Below are 27,487 nucleotides of genomic sequence, written 5' to 3'. Positions count from 1 at the left end.
GGCCGCTGGAGTGCGCATGCGGGCGGCTCGCGCAGGCCCGGCAGTTGCAGCCGTCGCTCCAACCCCTTCTCTCCCCTGCCACGTACGGGTGGCGGCGGCGGTGCCCGGGCTCGGACGGGGCGGGGGGCCTGCACCGGCGGGACCGCGGAGAAGCCAGAGTAAGAGAGTGGGGCTGTTCGCCTCCCAGCGCTGTTCCCGGGGGGAGCCGTTGCCGCGTGTGTGAAGGCGGCGGGAGGGGTGGTTGCGGGCTGGGGGTGAGCTTCCCCTCCCCGCCTCCCCCCGGTTCCAGGGGCGACGCGGCCCCTGGCGGAGAGGCTGGGAGACCCCTTGCGTCCCCCCGGCCGCGCCTGAGGGAGGCTGAAACCGCCCCCCGGCCTCTTCGGCCCGGGAATCAGGGGTGAGGGCTAGCAGAAGCCTCCCCTCCCTCCCTCCGCAAGGGGGGTGTTCCCTTGCTCACCAAGCCTCTTTCCCCTTGGGAGCTAGAGGAACTGCAGACTCCTAATTTCTCGGCAGGGAATGGCTGTCATTTCTGCTCCCCATTGAGTCGGGCCTGCCCTTATCGGAACTGGAGAAAACCAAAAAGAGCTCTTCTCCTTTCTGCTCCCCCCCTCACCCCTCAGCTGTCTTGGGAAAACTCTGATGACTCTGTCGACTGGGTTTGGGAGGCAGTGCTGCTTGGCCGTGTTTCTGTATGCTTCACCCTGTTCCTTGGCCTTGTTTTGACATAGGAGAAAGTGAAACAGGAATGCCTGTTCTTCCCTTGCTTAGGCAAGGGTGTTTTTCTCTACTGCAGTGCAAAAAGGGTAGTGAAATCTAACGTGGTTATGACATCATGGCTTTAAACAGGATCCTGAAGTGACTGACTGAGATTGGACAGTTACTGTCCACATGCACCATTTAGATTGGTGCGTGATGTGAATGGAAAGTGAGCCACGAGGGGAGGGAAAAATCTGTACCTCCAAAATGCATGTGGTACACCAGAAAGGTTAGAAAGGTGTCAGTGTGACTCTTACGAAAATAGTCTTTCTTAAACAGGAAGATGTTAATGTTTTTTGTTTGGTTGGATTTTTCCCCTCAAGAAAGTAGACACTGTGATTGGATCTGTTGAAAAGCTCATTAGTGTGCATTCTGGATGTCTTCTCTGAAAAACTTTCTCAAGGGAGTCATCCATTCAGCTATGTCACAGTGAGGGAAGAAAAGCTTGAATGCTGTGTAATTCAATAATTAGAACATTTCACATAGTTTTCTATAATAGTTGCAAGCAGTTGCAGTGTTTAGAATCTGTCTCTTAAAACCTGGACACCGTCAAGCAGAATGGAGAACAGCTGGACGAAAGAAAATGCATTTAAATGCTTTCCTGTTACATTTTTGTAATCGTTGATAGACACACAGTGGATTTCTGTGAGTAATGTTGGTAAATAAGACGTTATAGTTCTGTAAGTACATTACAGTAGCTGGTTTCCTTGCACAAAGATACAAATGATGCATTCAGTCTGTTGAAAGGCCACAGAAGCTCAGGTGTGTCCACCAAAATGTGTATCTTTAGGAATTACAGGTGAGGTTCGATTCTTACTGTTGTCAGTTTTTAAGTAGCTTACATTGTAATGCTAAAGAAGCAAAACCAGTGCCCAGCTCTAATGTTTAAACAACATGAGATGATAGCTAAATGAACTCTCTTAAGTTAAACCACTCTTAGATGCATTATCTGTATCCTGTATTTTTCCATTGCAGCAAATTTTACCTGGAGCTGTAGCAAGATTGGGATGAAGGGGGCACCGTATTTATGCATTACTCATTTCATAAAATGGGAGTGAGGATCAGACAAGTAGTCTCTTCCTGTTCACCTGCTTAGTATGTCACAACAGTCTTACCCTCTCGCTGTCAGGAGCGAGTACAGCCCTTTTTAAAGGTGAAGGTTTCATACCCAGGATGAGGGGAGCAGCTGCCAGCCAGTGAGAACCAGAGAGGGACTTTTTCCGTTCTTTGGGGTTTGCTTGCTCTCTGCTTCTGTCCTGTATGTCTCGTGCCTGTCCGTTCCAGTTTACTTCTAGTTGAGCTGAAAGAGGAGAGCTGGGAAGCCCAATTTCATGTGGATGAGAGGAACCTACCTTTTCTCTCTGGCTAGCAGGGAATCATCTAAAAAGCAGATCATGGATGTTTGAGACTAACCATGTGTGCGAGAGAGAGACAAGGAGAAGAGTGCCGAGGAGGGTACGCCTGTCGGGTGGGAGGGAGGAGTACAGTTATGTTCTCCATTGGACTGGTCTGTATACTAAATGATTGTCTTGTAGCTCTGGGCGTTAAGCACTTGTGTAATAAACAGGTGGACTGCATAAAATTCACGCAGCTCATCACATAGGCTTTCCAGCAGAAAAAGCACAATCTTAAGCTGAATTGAGGGCAGATCTTATTTTTAAGTGGTTGTATATTTCTGATTGCGTTTCCTTCTTGCCCAGTTTGGTGGCTCTTCCAGTGGGAAAGTGGCATTACTACTCCCTTCCTCTTGGTAGTTTGTCCTTATGCTGTGTAGTCTGTCCTTGAAGACACACTACTTAATGCCACAGAGGCTTCAGCCTTAAGCTGAGAAATGGACTTGTAGATTTTTGTACTGCTACATCAATCAAAGTTTATTTTCTTTAACTTAACCTGGGGTTTTAAGATGGAGGCCATACAAATGAGTATTTTGAGACTGTTGGGGAAGATCAATGTCCTGGAAAGGAACACATTACTGTTAGGAATTCCTACATGCAGTTACAAAATTTAGAAAAAATAAACTTCTATTATGAAATTAAAACTCTTGTTCAAGATCTGTTTTAGTTGAACTTCAAACTCTACAATACTCAAAAGTGTAAATCTGTTTGTTAAATTATGGATAAAAGAGTGACTTTTTTTAGTTGGGTATATTCGTTAAGATGTTCTAAAGTGAAAGATTGATATGAAGTGTATAATTCTAAGGAAGTGTGACTGTAAATAAATATTTCTTGTTTTTTTTTCTCATGCAGCTTCCTGTTTTCTGGCACTGATAGTGCATGGCGGCTTATCCTAACTCTGTCCTGAAGTGAGGTGGGAAATCTGTCCAATAATCCAGCATCAGTAAGACAGACAAGGTAATGATAAATGTATGTTTTTTGGAAAGGAGTTGAAAGAAAACCTATGGATGGATGCTGGATAATTTTTTTAATGCTTTAAATTAAAAAAAAAAACAAACCCAAACAACTTCTGCAAAACCCTATGCTTTTACAACCATCTTACAGTGTTAATTAGACTGAGTTGATGTGCCTGCAGTCGACTCCTATGTTGCAAAACATGAATAATGCATTAGCGAGCATTAATGATATTATAAACTTCACTGTTTCATCATAGTGTCTCAGCAGTAACCTGGCTGTGTTAATTGCAGGTCCCTTTTCTCTGCAATTAGACTGTATCCACCTACCTCCTGTTACGTCTGATTAGGAGAATGAGTTTTGTTCAATAGTTGCTTGTCTCTCTTTTTTTTTTTTTTTTTTTTTGGATGTCATTGGGCTAAACAAGGGAATTTGCATGAAATGTTTGCTTTTTATTAATTACCAAAAAACCCCAGAAATTTAATTGCAATCGAGAGATGGCATCATAATACATCTTTTTAATGCAAAACAACATTGCCATTGAAACAGTAGAGTTAAATATATATATAGGTGCATCAGGGTATGATGTATACTGAGTGTCTTGTTTCTCTGATAGGAGAGAAGTAATTTTCAATGCAGTACTTTAAAAATAGACTGACCAAAGCAAAATTCAGTTTTCTCATAAAGCACTGTGTTATAACATCCTTAAAGGTAAGGGAGAAATACCTGCATATCTATACCAAGAATTCTTTTTGCACAAGGGAGCGAACAGCATGCTTGCCTGCATGTGGCTTTGGAAATGTCGATTTTGATGTGTAGGGCTGCCTACTTTTAAGATCTCCAGTATTTGTACTTCAGGTGTTAAGATAACTGCTTTTTTAATTGCTCCTCATTCCAGATGTATTGTTTTGGCCCTGTCCAAAACAGTGAAGAAAGAAGGGGACATTTGACTAGCTATCTAGATCTTTTCTTTTTTTCTCATTCCTCTGCTCAGTAACTTCTCTGTAGTTTCTGTTTTTCTTTTAAACATAAGGCCTTTGTGTTTTTTAATGAGAGGTGCCTCATACAAAGTGATAATTTTTAAATGGTCTTATATAAAGTGTTAAAGATATAACTCTGAAGTGTATGCTGTGTGCTGCTTGGACACAAGATGGCTTTGTTGCACTTCCTTTTAAGTTCGAGTGATTGTTCACCTCTCTTAAAGCACTGAGAGTAACCGACTGTTCTGAGCACGTAGACTGCATAACAAATTTGTAGCTCTGAGCCTAATGAGTAGCTAATATGTGGTCTACTGAGCAGCTTTTTAAAAATCTAAAATCTTGGTTAAAACATCCCAGTCAAAATTTCAGAAAAGGAAAAATTTTGTATCTTCCTTTCTGGAGAGGAACCCTCAATGTGTTCTGCTTATGCATGTAATAAAACCAATGTTTAGCTCTTCATTTATTTGTTCATGAAATAATGCATGATTCAACTTGGTCCCCTTAGTAAAGCCACCTTACCACCTATAATCTTTGAAATAAGGTATTTTGTTCTGGCAGTCTTTTCTTAAATGGAAAAAAAAAAAAAGCCCTTTGCTGGTTATCATAATTTTGAGGGATGTAAAAATAATCTAATAAGGTGATAATGTAACCAATGTAATGTTGTAAGGCTGACAGCTTTTGCTGCAATTTCACTTTCCCTGAGAGAGATGTATACATGTATCTCAAAAGCAAATCCTGGGGAATATTAGTTCCTTTATAGCTTTTTTCCATGACAGTTTACAGCTGATATCTTACAACAAAACCCACCCAAGTTTGAAATTTCTAAATGTCACACATATTTAAAAGCTGTCTGACTTTTAAAAAAAACGTTACTTTTAAATTCTGAGCACTGGGTACTGTGGTAACTGTTAATTTGAAGTGTCAGATCTTGCAGAGTTGTTCTTTGCCCGTGAGCTCAGTTAATGTATCGTGCGCTTTATTGTTTGAGAAATTAGTGCATCATAGAATGTGCCCAAAAGAGTTCTCTGGAGAGCTTCCTAACAGTAATGGTTTCCAAAGATGGAAAGCTTCAGAACTGTCACCAGATACATTTAAATAACTAACAACTTAGTTTTCTAAAATGTTTTTAATGTTTTGTTGTTAAGAGGTCTGCAGGCGATAAAGAATCCACCATGAATGGGCAGCTGGACTTAAGTGGGAAGCTGATCATCAAAGCTCAGCTTGGGGAAGATATTAGGAGAATTCCTATTCATAATGAAGATATCACCTATGATGAATTGGTGCTAATGATGCAAAGAGTTTTTAGAGGAAAACTTCTGAGTAATGATGAAGTCACAATAAAATATAAAGATGAAGGTAAGGTTTAATTATTACTGTTGAGGTTTAATTACAATGTGATTTATCTATGGATGGAAACTCTGAAATTCACCTCTTCAAAATTGTCCAAATTCATTAGCAAATGCAAGTGATTTCTTGTGAAATCCTTTAAAGTAGACAATAGAAGCTGTATCTCTTGTGGTTATGCTGTCTTAACATAGTATTTCCTCCAGTTTTTCTGAAATATCAGCTATCTGAAAGTTCATTTTTTGCTGTTGCAGGAAGCTGATGCTGTTGCAGGTTTCTCTTCTGTCCGCTTATTTAACCATTTTTTTGTGTTTTCAGTGTTAAAGTGGGTTTGAAGGTGAGGAGTGCATAAACATGTATGGCGCAAGCTCTTATAAGACTTTGAAAACTTGATTTATGTAGTAGTAATTCTTGATTATGTTTTCCTTCATCAGTAAAGATTAGAAGAAACTTTTAACCTGAAATATTTATTAAAAGTAATCTTTCCCCTGTGTGACAGTTTGAATCTGTTGGACATTGGTTGTTTCAAAGAAAACCTCAATCATTAGTGCTAAACGAATGCAACTTTAAGAAAGAAGGCCTTCCACAGAATGAAAAGGGCCTTGTTTGAGATGTGTAGAAAGAGAGTTGTGGTTTCGAGGGTTTTTCCTCTTTGAATGTCAGTGTGGGGCATGGATAAGTTACTTAATTTGAGACAGAGGGGTGGTATTCATAAAATGAAACTCAGAATGAAGTGATAAAATCCAAAGTCTCTTAGATCAAAGAATGTGTGATAATTATGCTGGTGTATAGTGAAAGAGCTACATTACTGAAGCATTCAGGTTCATTTTTCTTAATAGCACTAGGAAACTTTAGCACTGTCTGTGGTACCTAAAATGTCAAGTAACTTTTGTTGATACATCTAGGCAATAAAATTTCACTTTGAATGACCCTGAGACAGTTTTTTCAGGTTCATGAAGCTTTTGAGAGACACTGCTCATCAAAATTGATATGCAATGAAGGGCTAATATTTTGGGTCTTGATCTCTAGTGAGAGAGAGCTCAGTGGATTTGTGGTGGTTTTGTTTTTCTTATCACATAATCAATTTCTTTTTTCTTTCTGGAATGAGAAAGGTGAAAGGAAATTGATGGATGCTTTTTCACTAGCTTAAAGCTTCTAGTCCCTTTTTTTGCATTCTTACTTGTTCTTTAAGTATAGTTCTCTGTTTCTGTGTATGCTTCTATCTCTGTCTTTTTTTGAAGAAGATAATGGTGTATGATGGACACTAATTATGGTTTCATTCTTTGGTTGTCTTTCACAGCCTAGAGACCTCCTACTTTTAATTTTAGCTTTCTTTGTCTCGGAATGTACTACTTCTCCACTGTGATGTGAAATTTCAGTATATGTTATCCTAGCTGATCATCACTACTAAGAATATTTAAATGTGTTAATATCAGAGGAAGTTGCAAGTGATTAGGAAAAAGTTAACAGAACTAGGCTTCAGTTTGATTGTCATGTGAGGACTGTGGTACTCTTGACTTTGTTTCAACTAAGCTAAGATTCTTCTTTAAATGTATTTCAGTCATTAGAAGCATTGGAATATATACATTTTAGCTACTTCTGTTTTGTTACTTATCCCTCCAGACCTGGAGGAATGCTTGTCTTCATCTGTTATGAGGAGATATGTTAAGTTGGTCTAAGGATTTCTACTACTTCTATAACCTCGATCTGGGTCTTCTCAGAATTCATGTGCACACTCTTTGAGCATTCAGAAGAATGCTTCGTCTACCCCTCCTGGCTTTGCTTCTTGTTGCTGTAACACTAGTTACACTACACTAGTAAAGCTAGAACACTAGTAAAGCTAGTGATCTTCAGGCCTGGATATGGGATTCTCTACTTAAAATTTCTGCAAAATGCTGTGGCTTTGTATCTTCATCAAACTGTCATGATTCTTGAGTCTAACACATTTTTGTTTTTTCAAACTTGTATGCTTAATTGGAGAGGCTAGGAAACTTTAAATCCCAATCCTTCTGTCTCTGGATTTGTGGACTAAGATAGTCAGAAGCATATTCCTAAGTTATATTTAGGTTATGTGATGCTTTTATTAATTACCAGGGAAAAGAAGTTTCAGTTTGATTACTGCCTTGTGGAGTTTTATATACAAGCTGGGCATCTTTCAAACTTCTGAACTAAGGAAATTGCTCTACTAGGTGTGAAATGATTTTCATGTCCTGCTTAAGGTTCTTGAATATGTACTAAACCCCAATGTCTGCAAAAAAACCCCTCCAAAAAACAATGAGGGCTGCCAGCAGTGTATTTATATGAATCAAAGAGTAGAATTGCATCTTAAGCACACCATGTTATTGAGTTACATATGCTAAAGCCCCTATGGAGCCAATAATAGAAACTTCACTTTTTTTAAGTTAGGCTTGAATTTAAAACTAGAGTGCCTAATGTGAGATTGGCCTTTTCATTCTTTTCTTCATTACCTTGCAGTAGAAGTTGATGTCTTTGTGTCAGAGCCAATAATGAGTTATTAACTCATACCGCACGTAATCAAGGTGGTGTGCTAGTCAGTAATGTCTCTACCTTTGGTAAATTTACCAAAGTGAAGGAAAACTACATTTTTGGTGGTGTTTTTTTGGGTTTTTTTTCCAAAGTGGAGTAGGAAAAAAAAAAGATAAATATAAGGGTAGATAAAGCTAGTAGATGAGGAAGCATAGCTGGCAGGGCCAAGGATAATGAGGCAGATTTCTAATGTCTTAAACATTTCTAATTTCTTCTAATTTCTAATGTCATAAAAATTGGAATGCATCATGATGATGCAGAATTAATGCTAAAATACTTTCCAGTCCATTGGTAAGTTAAGGGAGTCACTAGCTTATACTAAAGATAAAAAAAATTATAATTGGCGTAGCAGGGAGTATTTAGGGTACATGGGAAATTGTAGAGAGTGAAAGCTATTTCCTTTGTTAAAACAAGAAAGGCAAGTTCTTGAAATAACAAGATCAGTAGAGAAAATAAAGAAAGTCTGTTTTACTTTTCAATAGAAAATAATTAACATTGTGTATTCCTATCTATATCATGATAACAGGAATTAAGCTTCATTGACATTCCTTAAAATGAAAAGTTTGTTTGATAAATCTAATATACTTAAATTGTCAGACTTTTGTATGGCTTGACATATACATGTACCTTATGAATCCTAGCATATGCTCTACTTGGGTAATAGCTTGATGGCTTTCAATAGGAATCATAGAACTGACTTTATGCGTCTAACAAGATTCTGTACTTCGTGCTTTTCAGCCTTTTTTCTGCAAGCAGTTTAAAATAGAAACTTTAATCATTATTCTTAATGCCTTCAACATAAAAGTTAAAACAGGTGAGGGAGAATAAGATGGAATGATGTGGATTCTTTTGGGTGACATTAATCCATGCAAACAACGTGTATTAGTACACATTTTCACTTGCCTATGCAGGATAAACTGTTCAGAACGTGCACCTTTGTTCAGGCAGTGAATCTGAGCATCGACTGGTATGACAGAAAAAGCATCAAAAGATGGTCTGCCAGTTTTGTGCATTGGCAGGAGAACTAATTATCATTTATTGTATTACCAGGAAAATATGGAATAGAAGGGGTTTGTGTTAAGACACCAGTGGATTTTGGTATCAGCATTTAGGAAAGGATGCTGAAAAGCTGGAGGAAGTGTTTGAGTTGGAGGGAAACCACCCCTGCCCCCACTTTACTGCCAAAGAGAAAGGACTGTTTAACTTTTGTAAAGTTACTTGTTTGGGGTCTGATTGTATAAGTCTTGTTATGGATCATAATGGCAAACAGCGACACTGTTACCCTCCCTTTCCTGGCACTGGTGAGGCCCCACCAGGAAGTCTGTGCTCAGTTTTGCTGCCTGCACCCCAGGCTAAAAAGGCTTGGAGAAACTGGAGAGGGTCTAGCAGGATGCAGTGAGGACAGTGAGGGGCCTAGGGCAGGTGGCCTACAGGGAACATTTGAGGGAGCTGGCTTGTTCAGTGTGGTGCGGAGGAGGCTGAGGGCAGAGCTCACAGCAGCCTCCAGCTAACTGAGCCGGAGTTGCAAAGACCATTGAGCCTAAACTAGTTTTGGTAGCAGCAGATGGCAGCAGTCATAAACTGCAGTTTGAGAGGCTGAGCATGAGCTTTGGCTAGGAGGGCAGTGTGTCACTGGAGCAGATTGCCTAGTGGGGTTTTGGTGCCTCCATTCTTGGAGACTTTCCAGTCTCTACTGAGTGAATCCATGCCTGATATTGCTATCAACCAATGTTTTTTGAGATTGTGAAAGTGCAAACAGGACATAGGATACAAAAAAAATCTTTGGAGACAACAATATTTCTTTCAGGAAAACGTGAACATTATTTTATATGTTATCAGTTTGTTAGTATTTGTAAGATTTCTTGTTTATTTTGTTAGAAAGCAACTTCTTTGAAGACTGACAGGCATTGTTAGGTGTTATTAGTGGAACTATACTAAGAAAACCTTCCATTGCAGAGGTGTTACTTGTAGTCAAGTATGACAAAATTAGAATATGTAGTTCTTCAGACAAAATTAGAATATGTAGTGCTTCAGATTTTGAGTTTTTTTCAACTTGCCATCATGTGTTTTATGACTATTCGTACTGAAGCATTGATTTATCTGAAAATTTTAACCATGACTTTTATACAGTTGGAACTTTGTCACAAATGTATAAGGAATAGCTCAGAATTTTGAGGCAGTAATCTGTAATTAAAAACATGTTTCTGTGTCTGTCCACAGAGCCTCCTTGTAACAGTGTTATAGGGAGGAACATTGGTAGCCTGGAGTCAGCTTTGTTCCAAGCTGTGTGTCATTTGTCTAATGCTGTTGCTTCTGAAGGTGAAACTTTACTAGATAGTGTCTCATCTCAGTTCCCAGTCATCAAGCTGTTCTGGAAGGAAGTGGTTCTATCCCTTCTCTTGCCCTCTGCCAGTACACATCTTCCCGATAACATGTTCCCACTCTTTCCTTTGCACTGCCTAATTTGTGTTCATTTAATCTATTAATAATCTGTTGAATATGTTAAAACAGCAGAAAATCCATCCTGCCAAAGAGAATAGTCTTGTTTTATCTGTGATCTTGTTGAGTGAGCAAGGATGTTAATGTGGATTGTCTTGACTCAGGTTAAAAATTGTGAGAGACCAGACTTAATGGGAACTTAGTATCTCTTTTGGGTATTAATAGGATTAGAAGTGTTCAGTGCTTTATGCATAGCCCTTTGTATCTTAAGAATAAAGGATCCTGTACAGTTCTCATATAGTTTCTGTGACTGGTGGCAACTTGCAAATTCATTAGGATGCATCGGGATGGGAGTTCCTCTGAAATCTGATGCACAAAAATAAATGGCTGAGAGTTGAGACTTAATGTCATATTCCTGGTTTGAGAGAGACCATATTCCTGGTCTTCTGACTACTTTGACATCTTCATGTCTGCATTCCTATTTGTGTGTTAAGGCTGATTGATATTTTTACTATTCGCTTTTATATAGGAGCTTCATTATCATTCTCGTGTTGAAAATCAGTCTTGCACCTCAATGTTCTGACTATAACCTGAGAAAGTGTTCTAGTCACTTAAAATTTTCCCTTGTTAGCGTGCGTGTTTTGTTTTTTAAAAATTGAATTGGGATTGGCTTGTGCCATCTATCTTGACTCTCCTGTCTGTTGATGAACAGCACAGTTTTGGAGCCGCTTGGAATGGGCATATAACTTTAATTGGCAGCAGCGTTCTTTCTGGTGTTGGACTTTGTGAACTTTTAGCTCTAATGTTTCATCCTGTATGTAAACATAAAAGAATGATGAGCTATATGGAACTTTCAAAGGGCTAATGTCAGAAGGCTCTCTTCTGGAGACAGTCATGCTTCTGTCTTGTCTTCTGTGCATAATTTCCCTGCACACTGACTCTCGCACTAAAATAATAAACTTTTTTCCTAGTAACTTCAGAATCAAGTAGGGAAAGTTGTTTTTGAGTAATGAAGTAACACTTCTGCCCTAGCGTGAAGTTCAGTAGTTAATAGGCTTTGCTTTTAATGTAACTTTTTCATGTTCTTTTCAGATGGAGATCTTATAACAATTTTTGATAGCTCAGATCTTTCCTTTGCAATTCAGTGCAGTAGGATACTTAAGCTGACATTGTTTGGTAAGTATAGAAGATTGTTTGTCTTTTTCTTCTTTTTAGTAGTGTTTATTAAAATTCAGGCAGTGGGCTTCACTGGAAGGTACTAAAAACTTTCAGTTTGTCACCTCAGAAGAATGAAATCAGTAAGTTAAAAATACTGGATTAATACATGATATCTGTTTTCTCTCTTGATGTTTCATGTGACATCTGAACTTATGGAAACAAACTTTCTTTTTATAAGATTGCTTAAAGAATTTGGCATACATACATATGTGGTCAATGGTGTCGTCTTAATGTTATTTTCCGTGTTATTTTCCACACTCTAGCATTTGTGGGGTTTTCTTCACAGGTGTGTGAGAAATTTATGATGATCATTATCTTGAAGTGTTACTAGTACACTGCTAAAAACTAACATTAATTGCTTAAAGTTGAATAGATTTTAACATTTATCCTTTGACCTTTGTATAAAATAGTTCTTTATTTTCAAGCTACTATTGGTAGATTAGCACATAGTTCCAAGGAATAGCAAGCAGCCTTTAACTTGGACACTGACCTTATTCATGAATTGCAGCAGTGTTGTGTATGCTGCATTAGTTCTAAAGGCGCTTCCTAAAGGGACAGCTTTCCACAACCAAGTATGGTAGTTGTATTGTTCAGGGTATATTCATGGAAATGAGTAAACAATGCAGAAACTTACTGCAGACTTTACTCTGCAGTTCTGGTACTGTGGATTATGCTGAACTGAGATTATATTAAAAGAACAGTAAGCTCTAGAATGAGTTCAGTCTGCATTGACTAAACTTTGTCACTTTAAACTCCACAGAGGATGATAATGCTACAAGCAAGTAAAAGTTGGGAATTTTTATTTTTTGCAATTTTAAACTGGATGTCATAATGTTACTACAGTCTTAAATTTATCTAATTGCTGTTTTGCAGTGAATGGACAACCAAGACCCCTAGAATCTAATCAGGTGAAATACCTGCGTCGAGAGCTGATAGAACTTCGCAATAAAGTCAATCGTTTACTGGACTGTTTAGAACCACCAGCTGAACCAGGGCTTTCCACTAATCTGCCTGAAAGTGGTAGGCAGCCTGGCAAAGAATTGTTTGGTTTGATTTGCAGAGTTGTGTGCTGTTTAACAGAGTGAAAAATGGAGGCTTGAATACTGGTTGTGATCATTCTTAATTGTTGCTTGATGGTTCAGAACTTAATTTTTAATGCTTCAGTTATTTCAGAGGCAGAATTTTTATTCAGATTATCTGGAGTAAAGCACTAAGTTAATTTAGGAATAAAACTTCAAAGTCTAAGTTTTTGTTGCAATGTATGAAAATGCTGTAACTAACACGTGTGAGTCACGACAACATTTTGAGAGGGCTTTCAGCTGAATTAATAGTTTGTTGTTGCTGAAGAGTTCTTGCTCCCAGCTGAGCACTCCCACTGCTTACTTTGAGCTAGCTCTGGTGCTTATCTTGTCATGTTGCTAAGCAAGTTTGATTCACTATGACAGTAAAAAGTGAATTCAGCAAAAACTATATCCACTTTTTTTGCCAGGTTAGGAAATTGAATCCACACATTTTGAGCTCAGACCAGCATCAGAGCTGTCTCAGGGTAAGCAGCACAAGGGTGCAGGTAGGGGTGGGAAACGATTATCGGGGGAGGGCAAAACGGGGAAGGAAGTCTTATTCTCCCAGTTTTGAGGCATTGATCTCCTAGCTTAGGGCTGTTGTACTGTAAAAACTATACCTCTGTGTGCTTAACTACAGATTTTGGGTAAGCTGGACACAGAAATAATGACACAAAGTCATGGAGTACAGTGTTCTGAGTAAAGAGGCGAACCAAGGACTCCAGCCTTTCTTTTAGGAAACGCTGCTTTTGTATTTTACACTTCGAAGTTTTATTGGTTTTGTTGTTTAAAAAATCCCAGCCCCTGTTCTGACAATATAAGCAATTACTAATTTCAGTGGAATACCGTGGATTCTGTTTATAAACCATTTGGAAGGAGGTTAGGGTGATGATCTTAGAGTGTAAACAAAACTAGCCAGTCTAAACCCTATCTGCAGTTGTTTGTTTTTAAGAGAAAATGTAGCACTCCACTAGGTAAGGGGTTTCTGAGTGATTCAGTGTTACTTGTATAATGGCTAAGAGATGAACTTCACCTGTCAGCCTAGGAAGAATTCAGGGAGAAGGGGATAGAACAAAACAACAACTGCAGTTGATAAAACACTATAATAAACTGGAACCTATCCTGTAAGTTTTCTTAATTTTGAATTCTCTGTAGGCAAGTCATACCAGAACAATTTGTTTGAAGCAGGAGCCTTGTACCTTTGAATTTAAGACAAAGTGATACATGATATTGATACTCCACAGTGTCAGTGTATCTTTAAGTAACTGTGCAAGGAAACCTAAGCTTTGTGATTCATCACAGTTTCAGATACATCAGCAATTCATCACTGTTATCCTAACATAAGCATTTCAACAGTTAAAACATTTAAAAAGCCCCCACAACTATGCAATTTTAAAGTTGCTGTGGTACAATATATATGTATGATGGTGTTTCAATTCTCAAGAATTAATAACTGGGCATTTTGTTTTGTAGAAGCTGTAGATGGTAGGGAAGAAAAGCCTGCTGCTGCTGACTCTAATGTTAAGCCATCTACTCAAGTTATAGCAGCAAGCATGTCTGCATTTGATCCACTAAAGAACCAGGATGAAATCAGCAAGAACGTCATGTCAGCGTTTGGCTTGACAGATGATCAGGTGTCAGGTAAGAATATATCTTATGAAAAGGAAAGCAAAACCTGTTCATAATCAATGACTCAGATCTTGATTTGTGACAAAGCATTTGTATTTTGGATGTATTAAGCTGTGTTCTGTATTCACTGTTTCATTTCAGAATTCTAAAACTTGCTATGTTAAGGTGTTGTAACTGTGTTTGCTAACTTTTGTATACAAAATGTTGAAATGTTTTATTGCAGGTTTTAGCATTGTGTTTTAGCTTGGAGTAGAAAATGGCTTAAAATTTTTTATTTGAATTATTTAAAGGTATTGTGTAGAGTAACTTAATTGGTATCTGCCAGTGATAGAAAAACAGTAGCCACTGCTCTGCCTTAGGGTTTGATCATGCAGTTCATGTTCTTGGCTTGTGCTTCTGCTCTTTGGGACAGTCAGAATGTTTTGTATGACCCTGCCTTTTCTCTGTTTCATTTCAAAAGTAAATAGTGTCAACTTTTTTACTGTTAACAGAAAGGAATAACATACTTGTCTGACTTATATTTTTGAAGAGCTGCATGATGGTTGGCCCTACCTAGTAGAAGAATGCTAAACATATAAAAACTGATTATACTAAACTGAATGCAGTCAACTTAAGACAGGGTAACTGAAGTTAGAAAAGCAACGTAGAATGTAATAGGGAGTGTGATGCAGAATATAGAGAAGTGATTTTGCACAGAATCTGCGTGGGTCTGGCAAGGTTTAATGTAGCATTGAAACCTGAAAATAAAACTGCTGTTCGCTAGCGGGATTTGCCGTGTACTCTCAACTTCAGAGCAAGTGAATTTTATATGATATGTGAAGTAATGATACAGATGGGCAAACTAATAGCAACTGGAGCTTGTTTCTACAGTACGGCTGCCTTGGTAGAAGTGTGGAGTGATAGGAATAGATCTGTGCTGCGTGATTGCAACTGTGCAGGATCCAAAGTTGTAGCTGCAGACAGGGTGGTTGTTTTCAGATGGGGGTACTGCTCCGTGGATCAGGCCTATTGAGTGATCTCTTCCTCCATGGCACATTTTGGGTACTATCACAGCATGGTTATTTCACAAACCAGATAAAGGTTTGATGATACTTGAAAACTTACCATGGGCTATCTCTGAACAATGAAGTGATAGAGTATGAAGTACAACTAGCAGAAAATTGGAGCTAATTGTTGAAGGAGTGGTTTTGTCTTTTGGTACAAAGCCTCAGTGTCAGTTAATGCTTTGATCATAGCATCAGTGATACTTCAATGTTATGTGTCTTCATAATTCTTCTGATAGAGTGAACTGACTTGACCATGCTCTGAATGTACAAAGAACTTCACAGAGGACCATTTAAGCAGGATATAAGAAATCCAATTTCTAAAGTTATAATCTTGCAGTTATGTATATAAAGGCAAAACCAGAAGTAGGCAGATTTGATTAATTTTCCCCCTAATAAGGGTAACATGAAAACAGAATTAAGGGCTTGTTGGATGCATATTTATATTGTGTAAATATAACGTTCTTAAAATTGAAAGTGAATTTGCAGCAATTCTGACACTTGTGCTTAACTTTAAGCATGTATTTGAAAGTAGTGTCTCATAGGTAGCATTCATATAGCTAAGAGCTGGAAAGATCCAAGTTTAAGCTCCCTTGTTTCTAACAAAATATTTTGCATATAATTGTAGTATATTTTACCTGTTCACATGTGTATTTCAGAACTTCTCACTAACGTAGAGAAAATCTGGATTCTCTGTTTCCATGCTTTCTTTGGGTGCTAGCTGGATTATTTTCAGAATTATCAAAGCAGACAATTGCTTTTAGTTTGAAGCCTGCCATATCCTGTCTGGGAGTGCGATTTTAACACCTTCCTTGGAGGTTTTCTGTTCACATGCTGTATGACTATTGGTAAAACACTTTGTTGCCTGGGCCCACGTGAGCTACAGTAAAATACTAGTGCATTTGAACAGTTTCACACAGCCTTTCACCTTTGCTCCAGATGAGAAAGAATAGGTACGTAGGTGCATGTTATGTCCAAACGTAGCAAGTCTTTAGTGTACATGTGCAAGGTTAACACTTGAAGCTGTGGAAAAAACATGTTGTCATGGAGGGTTTTATCCAACAAATGGGTCAGGTTCCTTGGCAGGATGAAATCTGAGTGACCTAGAGACAGGTTGAAAATTCCCCCCCAAAATATTTTCAAAGGAGAATTGAGATGTGCAAATATATTTAGTTTTAGCTTGGGCATGACACTCTCAGACGTAAATCTACGGAAAACTGGAAAAAATGTTAAAAAATTTGCGAGGGAACGGTCTTGTATTAGACTTTTTTTATTCAAACTGTCCATTTCACATACTGTATTTTGTTCTTGCTCCTCTAGGACCACCCAGCGCCCCTGCAGAAGAGCGATCGGGAACACCAGACAGCATCGCTTCTTCCTCCTCTGCAGCCCACCCCCCCGGTGTTCAGGCACAGCAGCCACCGTACCCCGGAACACAGCCACAGACTGGTCAGGTGGAAGGTAAGCAGCATGTTTTTCTACTATTTAAGACGTGAATGATGGTGTCTGAATCTGAGCGATCAGTAGCTATGACTTCCAACTAGCAGACCCAAAGTCGATACCAAACTACAAATTCATCTGTGCCACTAGGTGGAAAAACTTTTTTCCTCACATGCTGTTCAATATAGAAACAGCAGATGGAGCAGTAGCTTTATTTAAAAGGGTAGGTGATGTAACATGAGGAGGATTTTCATGGTACTGTTTTCTACTTGCATCCGTGCTCACTTTACTGTAAGGCAGATTTATATACACTGCACTTTATAAAGCTATCTGAAGATCTTAGTTCGTATCATACCCTGTGTGTTCTGTCAAGCTTTCACTCAGCTAACAGTTTGTTGGCTTGTCTACTATGGATTAAAAATGTTGTTTACTCATCATTTCTATCTAACAAAACAGAGCCATTATTGCATTGCTTCTTTATTATGTGCGGCTTTGTGCTAGTCAGGTTAAACCTTGTAACTATTTCGTATGCATTGTAGTTTTCCTGTGTAACCCTTGAGAGCCTCAGTTGGCTCTCCTTTAAAGCTTAAGGTCTTAACTCCGGTATTCAGATTTCTTTGTACTATGCCCTTTTACATGTTGTTTGACTTCTAAAAATAAACCTATTCAGAGGTTTGCTACATTTGGGCATCATTTTTCAATTGATGTTTTCTAAGAGCACTGAGCCTTCAGACCTGCATAGTTCTGGATGAAACTGTCTGCGGAATGACTTGCTTTGGTATTTCTACCTCTATACAAAGTGCAATATAAAGTTGTTTCTGTGTTAGTGTAGAAACAAGTTACAACCCTCTGCTGCTTTCTATACTGACATAATGCTGAGATAATGTGAGAGGCATTATTGAGGGTGATGACAGTATCCACAGTCACTTGGAATGTCTTGCCTGAAGGGCATTGGTAACATTTTGAGCCAGAGTATTTGAGCAACTTGTAGTTAGGTATAATATTTAAGCAGGCACGAATGCTGTTGGTTGCAGTGGAGCTTATAAAATACTTGTTTTGCTGCTTTCAGCACTTTTTTTTTTTTTTTTTTGCTTGCTTCCCTAAGAATTAGTCAAGTGATATAAAGAGACAGCAGGAGGCATCTTTGTAGCTTAAAGATATAACTGTTTGGCATTTGTGTGTAGAAGTTAATTTTGGAAAAAAGTGCTTCAGGTTCTTCTGTCAGCAGCCAGAAAACTTAATATTCAAAAAGTATACTCTCAGCTACTGAACTTGCATTTTATGAATTTAGTCTTTTTACTTTACTTTTACTTTAATACAATAAGATATGAGGTTTTAAGTGTTGATGTTAAACTAGAACTGAAACAAAAAAGTGAAACACTTGTGGCACACCTGTGCTTTTGTACCACTAAGTCCAGTTGCTGAACACACATGAGAACCAATTATGTACACATGTGGATACTTTTTTAGTCTTTGCTGAAATAGATGTAAAAGTTCATTCACGTAAGTACTTTGTGATCTTCTAGGGAAAAAAATGTTGTGTGAATATACCTATCTGGTCTTTTTTCTGAATCAGGCTAAAATGGCTGTTTCAGTGCGCAGGAACAATGGTAAATGCTGGCAGATCCTTGACTGCAATAAGCACTGCTAAGTACAAAACCAGACCCTGATGCTGTAGCTCATGTTGTTTTCAGAGTAAAAATCCAGTGAGAGGGAAAACTCTGTGTGTTTAAGGACCCATAGGATCCCTGGCTGCATTCACGGCTGTAAATTAAGAATGTTTTCTTGAACGGCACTGGAACACCTCTCTGCGCCTCACTAATGCTTCAACCCTGGTGAAGACAGCAAGCCTTCTCCAAAAGCTTTGGAAAAACTCCATGCTGTTTCTTTCATATCTCTTTACCTGGCGTCTCCAGCAGGTGCCAGTGTGGTCTCTGTGTTAGCCTGTAGGTAATTATCCCGAGACAGGCAGCCTCCCGGTTGTTCTCCCAGAACTTCCCTATAACAACTGAGTTTAAGAAACAGAAAACACGCATTCTGAATTTCTAATTCTTAGTTATCAAGCTAACAGGCTTAAATTCTCTTCAAGCCTTGTACTTAGCACTTTCTTCATCCCACAATAATTGCATACCAAATAATATTTTGAACGACTGCACCAACATAAAATATTTTGAACACCTTAGTGTGAATATAAAATACCATTGCTTTCAGCTGCAAGTAATGCAGAGGAAGGAAATAAGGAGTTCTTTTAAAGCAGTGTGCACAGGGGTCTGGGAGGACTTGGAGCAGAGCTGAGTTGCTTTTGTCTTGGTGCAGTTCAGAAGATACAGCTTACAGTGTATTTATACAGTCTGCTGATCTTTGCAGAATGAATAACAGTACAGTAACACTTTACAATAGTGAAGTTTCCATGTCTGCTCCAGTTCAGCTAAGCTTTAGTTTTGGCAGATAACTGTTTTTCTTCTTTGACTGTGCCTGTTACTAAATTGAAAAACAGCAGAAGCATAAAGCCTAAACAGGGCCCATAGGTTAAGTCTAAACAAATATCCTGCCTCTTCTTGTCAAGAAATTGGAAACAGTGAATTTGGGAAAAATCAGCATTGAATTGGAATGCCCAAGCTTAAGAATGTATGGTTTTATTTTTGCTTTAGGGTGTATACCTCTGAGTCTCTTAAGAAAACTTGGCTTACAGCAAGTCAGATACTAACAGATGGATGACTTATCTGGAAAATGTGGTCAGAATAAATAATGTACCACTCTGCTTACAGTACTTTGATGCAGAAATGGTCTTAAAAACCTAGTATAAACAGACAATCTGAGGACATGTTTAACTTTTGAAGTACTTTAATTTACAGCGTAAGTTCTGGAGCAGTTATCAAGACGTTTAAAGATTCCTGCTCTGTTACCCACCAGAGTAGCACAAATCAAGGCGCATGGCTTCTGGCATCCTCTGAAAATGTGAAATAGTAAGCCTCATGTACCAAATTAGAACTATTTATTCTGTTGGAGACAGAGAAACATCATTTAGTCTTCAGAACGGCATAGTTCAGAAACTAAAATCTGTAGATTGGTTTCAGTTGGTAATTAGGTGGAACACATATTCAAACTTCACTGTGTTCATATTTTTTAAAAAAAGTTTTTACATGTTGTGAGAGGATTTGTTTCTGTGATTTTGAACTGTTAGGGTGTTGTTCACTGTGGGTTTATAATATAGCTAGGGCACTGGGCTTCACCTAAATACGTTTTTAATCCATAGGTCAGATGTATCAACAGTACCAACAGCCTGGTTATCCTGCTCAGCAGCCGCAGGCTCAGCCTCAGCAACAGTACGGTATGCAGTACCCAGGTAAGCAGCTCCCTCAAACAGCGGTTTAGCTGCAGAACCTCTCCTTCAGTGCCCGGCCCGGTGAGCTTCGGTTCCTGAACGTGTGGGGCAGGTCAGGGTGCTGAGCAGCCTGAGTGCCTGTGGTTCTGATGGGAACGGGCACAATTCAAAAATTACCAGTAAGAGAACACTGTAGCTGTCTATATTTTTAATACATAGTTGGAGTTCTGGTATCTCAATCCCACTTGATTGTGACCAAAAGCAGACTTCATTATTAATCAGCAGAATGCATTGTTAGAAAGGTAGGCAAAATGAATCACCTGAAGTATGAGCCATCTTCAGGATTAACTTCTGCAGTCTTGAGATTCTAGCAAGTGACTAAAACATCCCAATTTAGCTTCCTTAAATATCAGAGGTATATAAAGATGGCCCCTATTTCTTGCATCAAGAATGATCTCCATGTACAAAATGTAGTGGTGTGAATACCAATTATAGTTGTCATTTAGTAAGTCCTTAGCTATTATAAATACTGTAATTTCAGGGAAGCTTTCAAGTGATAGGGTTTTTTTAGTTGTTGATTTTGCTGATACCTCAAGTAAAGGTGCCAGTAGACTTTTAGCAGAAGAACATTTTAGTGCACTAGTGGTTTATGTGCAGTAAAATATGAAAAGCTGGCTTTTGCGTATATCCAAAATAAACTTGACTTCAGAACTTTCAGTTACTTACTTCAGAAGCAGCTGGCATCTAATAATGTATAGTGTATGCTAGGAATCATAATCCAGCTGAAGTACAGGGATGAACGTGTAACAGCAGATTCCATAACAAATTGCAAGTTGCACAACACTTTTAGAAAATGATACAAAGCATTTATCATTCCTTGTTTTAAGCAATCTTCCTTAAACTAAACAAAAGACTCCCATACCATTAAGTGACTCAGAATAGAGCCTGTATGGCCTTTTTTTTGGTGTGCAATATATACAGTGGGAGTGCATCAGTTCTGATGTAGATGAGAACACTTGCAGAGCTTATGAAGAAATTCCATGTTTATCTTGGATAAGAACCCTAGAAAACTTGGAACTGAAGATTTGTGCCTTGGCCCTTCTTCCTGTGCACTGTGCGAGAGCTGGTTGATTTGAGTCTCTAAATGGTATCTTGTTCTCTGCAGAAGTCGCACCCCCCCATTTGTAATTAGAAGACAGTGACAGACTTTCTGAAGTCTAATTTCAGAAGAATTAACAAGCCTGTTGGAAGTAGAAGGGTCTATCTGACTTTAGGCTTAAAAACTGAGTGGGGGAAAAAAAAGGAGTTCCCATCTGCTTTCTAGTCATATTCTACTATCATCTAATCCATTATTTTACTGGAGAAGTTCCTGTGAAAGCTGTAGTGCAGTGCGAGTTCTGCATTCTAATCAACATCATCTTCAAGTAAGAATGAAACGCCACCAAAACTGATCTGGGGCTCCTCTGTTTCTCTTAACTTTTTTCATGACTAACCTAATCTTTCAGAAACAGTCTCTCTTTTTTTTTTTTTGAGGACCTAGTGACAGCAGCCTTTGAAGATCTTGACTCATAGGATTTTTTTTGTCTGTTTGTTTTGCTGTTGTTCCTATGAGTATTGTCTCCTTTCAAACCCATGTCCCCCAAGAGCAGGATCCATTCCCACTCTTGTAGATCTCCTAGGCAACAATGTGGCTATTTACTCATGGTAGTAAGCATGGACCATTCAGAGGTTTGTCTCATGAGTAAATTTTGATCCCAGTTTCAAGGTGAGTTTACTCCAGTGCATTCTTCAATCCTTACTCTTTCCGTTTAGGGCTGTGCACTTTTAATAATTTGTGTGTCTGGTGTTTAATGCTGACAGGATTCCAGTCACTGGAGAGGTTTCATTGCAAGTAGCTGCAGGTGTGTTTCACGATGGATAAAAGTAGCTATTTCTTCATAAAAGGACTTTGTGTCATTTTAAAGTCTTCAATAAGAGAAATTCCTTTTGGAAGCTGATTTTATACAGAAAAATCAAGCTTTGGACATGTTTAAATGGAAGTTTTGTACTAAAGTATTCTGTTCTGCACAACTTTTTCATATTTAACCCTAAAGAACTGAAAACACCTATGATTTAACCAAAGGTATGACTTATATTAAACCCTGACAATATTTTCATGACAGTTTAGTTTTGAGTTTTTATTTGGGAAAAAGGTTGCATTTTGCCTCATTTGCCAATGAAGACTTTTTATTTTTCATGTGACATGATGGTAAAATACTGTTTGTCATTTTTTAATTTCTTGTCAGTCACGGGAAAACTATTTTATACTAACTGTTTTCAGTGTTGCTGTGCTGGCACGGTAGTGCACCAAAAAACAGGCAGTGTGCTTATGCGAAAGGCAGGAAAACTTGCAGTTCGTTCTTGGTTTGCCTTTTCTGTGCTTACTGCATTGTTTTGCGTTTGTCAGTGTAAACAAAAAAAAAAGGTATTTCTGCAATACCTGATACCAGTTCTGGTTCTTTGCTCTCTCTCTCACCCCACCTTGCTCTTTGCCTTTCCAGCAGGCTACAGTCAGCAGCAAACCCCCTCGCAGCAAGCCCAGCAGTTCCCGGCCTACAGCCAGCCGGCGGCCCCGGCCCCGGCTGCCGCCTTCCCGGGGCAGCCGCAGCAGCTGCCGGCGCAGCAGCCCCCGCAGTACCCGGGGGGCAGCTACCCCCCGCAGCCCTACACCACGCAGGCCTCCCAGCCCGCCCCCTACAGCGGCCCCCCCGGCTCCCAGGCGGCGCCCGGCACCTACCAGCCGCGGCCCGGCTTCACCCCCCGCCCGGCAGCACCATGACCCCCCCGCCCGGCACGGCCAACCCCTACGCCCGCAACCGGCCTCCCTTCGGCCCCCAGGGCTACACCCAGCCTGGACCCGGCTACCGGTAAGGAGGTGCCGCCGAACACGGGCCGCTGGCACGTACGATTCCATCCCAACAGACTCCAGGATTTTTAACTGAGATTCCAAAACTGTAATGAGGCAAAACCATAGCTGTCAATTCAATTCTGCGGGGGGGAGGGGAACGACCAAATGAATCTTTCCTGCTTTAAATTGTATACGCTTCCTAGTTTAATTTGGGGCTGGGCTGTTTTTGGGAAACACTACCTAAATGTCTGTAAAGTGATTGACATTCTAGCTTGCCTTGTTCGAAGGATATGAAGATGCTAGTTGGAAGTTTAGCCCACCTATCAGGCTTGTTTGTACTAATACCATGATGTACTAAATTAGATTCATTCTGGAGGTAAAACTAGGTATGATGTATTATAAATTGTAATGCTCACATGGAAAACTAATAAAAGCCCTGAATCTATTATTTGCCTGATCTTGATTTTAGAGTTTAGGTAATCCTGAAGAAGAAAACTGTGTTAAGACAAGTGTGCATGCTGGGTGTACAGATACCTAGGTAAAGATCAGCGGTGCTCGGGTTTGTAGGAGAAGAGACAGACTTTTAGGTGTGTAAATGGAGAAGTGTTGCGAATACAGATTGCTTTTGCAGAGGTTATGCAGCAATAGATGGTTTGGCACCGTCTGCTGTTGTTAATTGCCAAGTAACCCTTCTACCAAATGAATACCTTTTACCAATACATAAAATCTTAGAGCCCCTTACCACTTTCACTTTTAAGAAGGGCAGGGGGAGAATTGGTTTATTACCTGAAAATTTAAGCCAAATACGTATTTTTTAAAAAAGAACTCTTAAAAAGGAACAATTTTCCACAGGTTCTTTGCCACCCAGAAAAGCTTGGGAGTGCAATTCTAGTGACTTGATCTTGAGCCAAGAAAAAGCAGATCAAGAGCTGTAACGAAGTCAATAGACCATATAACAGCAGAGGGCAAAACATTCGCTGTTAATATTTTCCATCTTATGGATTCTAGGAATACATAAAACTAAGTAGGGAATAAAAAAAAAGTGAACTGGAGCAAGCTGCTTGAACTCTCATAAAGACAAATTAGGAAATAAAGTGAGTGAAAATATTCCTGCCTTCAGCATCCTTAAACATTGCTGCTCCCACGTCAGCCGCGCTACCCAGTAAGCCATAGCTGTAACTCCTGCTGTTCGCGCTCTCGTCAGACCTAACACATCAGGCGTTCATCACACCATTTAGCATGTGCCTGTTTCAGAACAAACTGCTTCCTGAAATAATAGCATTTGCCACAGAAACTAATACTTGCTTTCACGTAAAACACTAAGAAAAACACTTGATTAAAAAATATTTTATTAGGAGTACAGTGTACCTGCAATGTACTTTATAAGGCATTTTCTGTAAATGACTATTTCTACTATATATATATCTGGGTGTTCCTGTTCATATTTTTTTCAATACATTAGTAATGTAATGAATAACACCTTTAAAAAAAACTACATCTCTTTATTTAGTTCGTAAATGTTCAAGCAGTACAACAAGTAGCTTTGGGAGAGGTTTTAATCAAAATTACTGTAAAGCAGTTTTAAAGTTCAGTTATCACTATTTCCCCTTTGTCCCCAATGAACAATGTTTTAAACCATTTTTTTTTTTTTGTTAAATAAACCTGATTGCGCTGTTCTAAGTAGCTTATTTTTTCCCTGTTTCCTTTATCTTTCCAAGTCCCCCTGCACTGTACGTACATTTGGCTTTTGAAGCAGTAAGTCAGTCTCTGAAAACTACATTTTCATGAAAAGCCACAGCAGTGGAGCCAGTTTCATTTTTTTATTCCATGTACATGTGTACCTGTTTGCTTTAATTGGAGGAAACCAAACCCAGCAGCCAGCCACTGCCAAGCTCATGGGCAGTGGCTCTGACGCCGTAGCAACAGGCTGAACATGCTGTTTTGCTGGAGCTGAAGCATTTGAAAACAAACACGGAAAAAAACCACTAACCTGATCATTTAAAGCTGCACGTATAGCAACCTATCTCAGCGTTCTGGCAGGAGTATAAACTGTTTGTACATGTAAGGAGAAAGCACTTCAAGTTTACTGGTTGCAGGATATTAAAAATTGTAGGGTCTTTTCTATAATTTATGACTGGGGAGACATTACAGATCTGTCTGGACAGGTAGCTTATGGCACTTACGTTATAAGAAGACCAGTGAATATTTAAAAACTAACGCATGTTGCCTTCCATGACCAACTCTGCCATAACTGTGCCTTCAACATTTATTACAACATTGTGATAAATAATATACACACACCGTATCTTTTAAAACCATATAAACCATACCTCAAGAATAGGGAGCCAGCTTCCCTATACATTATCCTACAACACGTCCCTAGCCTGTTTGGGATTTTTTAAATCTAAAAACAAATTGGTAAAACTGGATAACTACAGTAAGCAGCCTACGCTATTACACAATTAATGCAGTATTGGCATTAGACTTGTATAAACCCTTGCACATCAGCAAACTTACTTAAGTGCCAGGCATACCATAAACATTTCCATCTTTGAGCCTGCGTTGGGCAGTCGGGCGGGGGTGGTAAGTGCTGGGCCTTTGCACCAAGTTCATGTCGCATCTACCATTTCCCAGGTATTGATGTTCCGCACTCGTACCAGCCAACATAGTTAATGTGAGTCTCCCCGCCTATTTTTCCAAATTTGACAGGTTCCTGACGAACTGCCCGGAAAAATCCTGGAACAGAGAACAGAGTATTGTGTGCATGAAGCCCTCAGACAGTACCTTCCCTTCATTTCCCTGTGAAGCCTGTATACAAGTCAATTAACGGCTAAACTAGTCGCTAAGCTGTTAACCCGTCTGCCACAAACAGGTCTGTCTGCTGCCCCGCCATCGATCAGCACTCTGAAACAGCTGGCATTTGTCCACCCAACTCAAACAAAAGCAGAAGCGCTTGGGATTGCTGCAGCCCAGAGCAGGAGCGGTGAAGCCAGCCTGCCTGCCCTGGAGACTTGTGTTCCCAGCGCCCACGCAGCGATGGTGCTGGCAGGGCGAGGCCCGTGCCCCCTCCTTCCCCCCCTCTGGCTGCTGCTGGGGTCTTCTCTAAACAGGAGGCGGTTCCTCCTTGCAAAGTTACGGTGATTAACTGGTCCCCGCTGCAGTAGCCTTAACACCGCAGTGAACCTAAATAAAACTTGACAGTTGGGGATATTTCACACTATCTCCCCATCCCCAAGCAAAAGATCGTACCTCCTGCTTGCAGTCTGTTCTGTATGACAATGCGCATGCTTCCCATTCAAACAATTAAGTTAAAAATTGAAGTGAGCAATTAGTGCTGAATCCAGCCTGATCATCAGACATGTATGTGTGCGCGTGCGTGCGCACACGCACACAGACACACAAAATATTGTTCTGCAACTAATAACAGCGGTCATGATCCCCTCAGCAGTCATGATTCCCTCCCTGCGCTTCAGGTCAAATATATGTAGTTAATTCTGGTCTGAACAGAACCCAACTTGCCACAGTCAGGGAGGAGCTGCGCAGTGATGGACAATCTGTCTGTTCTTTCCTCTGTTCAGTTCATTTACTAGAAATACAAGCTACAGGAACGGTGGGGGGTTTTCTTGTTTCTTTCTTTGTGGTTTTTTTTTGTGTTTGGTTTGGGGTTTTTTTAAACTAAAAATGAATGTAGCTCATGAATCCACTCAATTAAATCCAGTTGCTGAAAACAAATTGGTTTAAAATGTCTTTTAAGCTGAGATAGTGAGCTTTTTATGTAGAAGGTTTTTTTTGAATTTATAAAATCTTTTTTAAAAAGTGAATCTGATACAACTGAAAGGTCTGCCGTCCTGGCAACGCCAAATTGGAGTCAGACAATCCCTTATATAAACAAAATACCTTTACAAATAGGCAACACTGACTGGGAAAGGAAAAGCAAAGCCCTGTTTAAAAAAAAAAATTAAAAAATCACATCAGCAAACACCTTTCAGATTGTTCACCTACTTTGTTTTCGGAAAAAGTTGTGAAAGATTTACACTTTAATCTCCCACACCTACCTTGACGCATTTCTGTACTTCTGTAAGGTGTTTTATAAATGAAGCACTGCATTCAGGAAGGTTTGGTCAACACACTGATACTGTACTGAAAACCATTTTGATATTTTCCTCAGTAAAATATTCCATGACACACCCAGCATGCAGGCGTGTATCAGTACAGCATGCGTTCTTACCCCACAAGGGAATGGAATACCTCACCCTGGCACTGCTGCAAACAAGCAAGGCAGGAGTTCAGCTGACAGAAGTACAATTTTCTTATGCTTGAGCCTCAGCAACATGTGAAAAGTAGCCAGGCAGGTCACAGCTGCGTTTAGGACATCCAGTCCCATGCCCACTTAGACCAGACTGGAATTCTAGGCACCCGGTTCAAATTAGTGCACACAGAGTTACTGCAGCATGAATTATATTTTCCAGT

The 27,487-nt window shown here is 39.5% G+C and overlaps 2 protein-coding genes across 2 annotated transcripts in view; one reads left to right on the top strand and one right to left on the bottom strand.

Annotated features, from left to right (window-relative positions):
- Window positions 1-93: 93 nt before the first annotated feature.
- TFG (trafficking from ER to golgi regulator) lies at window positions 94-23,465 on the top strand. The gene is made up of 9 exons (XM_050912353.1): window positions 94-158; window positions 3,003-3,107; window positions 5,230-5,440; window positions 11,507-11,590; window positions 12,506-12,652; window positions 14,167-14,334; window positions 16,686-16,826; window positions 20,062-20,151; window positions 22,671-23,465. Exons 3-9 carry the CDS (start codon window positions 5,257-5,259, stop codon window positions 22,946-22,948), a joined length of 1,092 nt encoding a protein of 363 aa, XP_050768310.1. The 5' UTR covers window positions 94-158; window positions 3,003-3,107; window positions 5,230-5,256; the 3' UTR covers window positions 22,949-23,465.
- A 1,033-nt stretch (window positions 23,466-24,498) lies between these two features.
- ABI3BP (ABI family member 3 binding protein) overlaps window positions 24,499-27,487 on the bottom strand; it is a 165,366-nt gene continuing 162,377 nt past the window's right edge. Inside the window, exon 57 of the mRNA XM_050915143.1 lies at window positions 24,499-25,753. Coding sequence (XP_050771100.1) covers window positions 25,638-25,753 — 116 coding nt within the window. The 3' untranslated portion in view covers window positions 24,499-25,637. The remainder of the gene's footprint in view (window positions 25,754-27,487) is intronic.

Source organism: Gymnogyps californianus, chromosome 1 (genome assembly GCF_018139145.2).
Source record: "Gymnogyps californianus isolate 813 chromosome 1, ASM1813914v2, whole genome shotgun sequence".
NCBI lineage: Eukaryota > Metazoa > Chordata > Aves > Accipitriformes > Cathartidae > Gymnogyps > Gymnogyps californianus.
The sequence above is the reverse complement of the archived record's forward strand: the minus strand, read 5'-3'. Positions and strand labels throughout refer to the sequence as shown.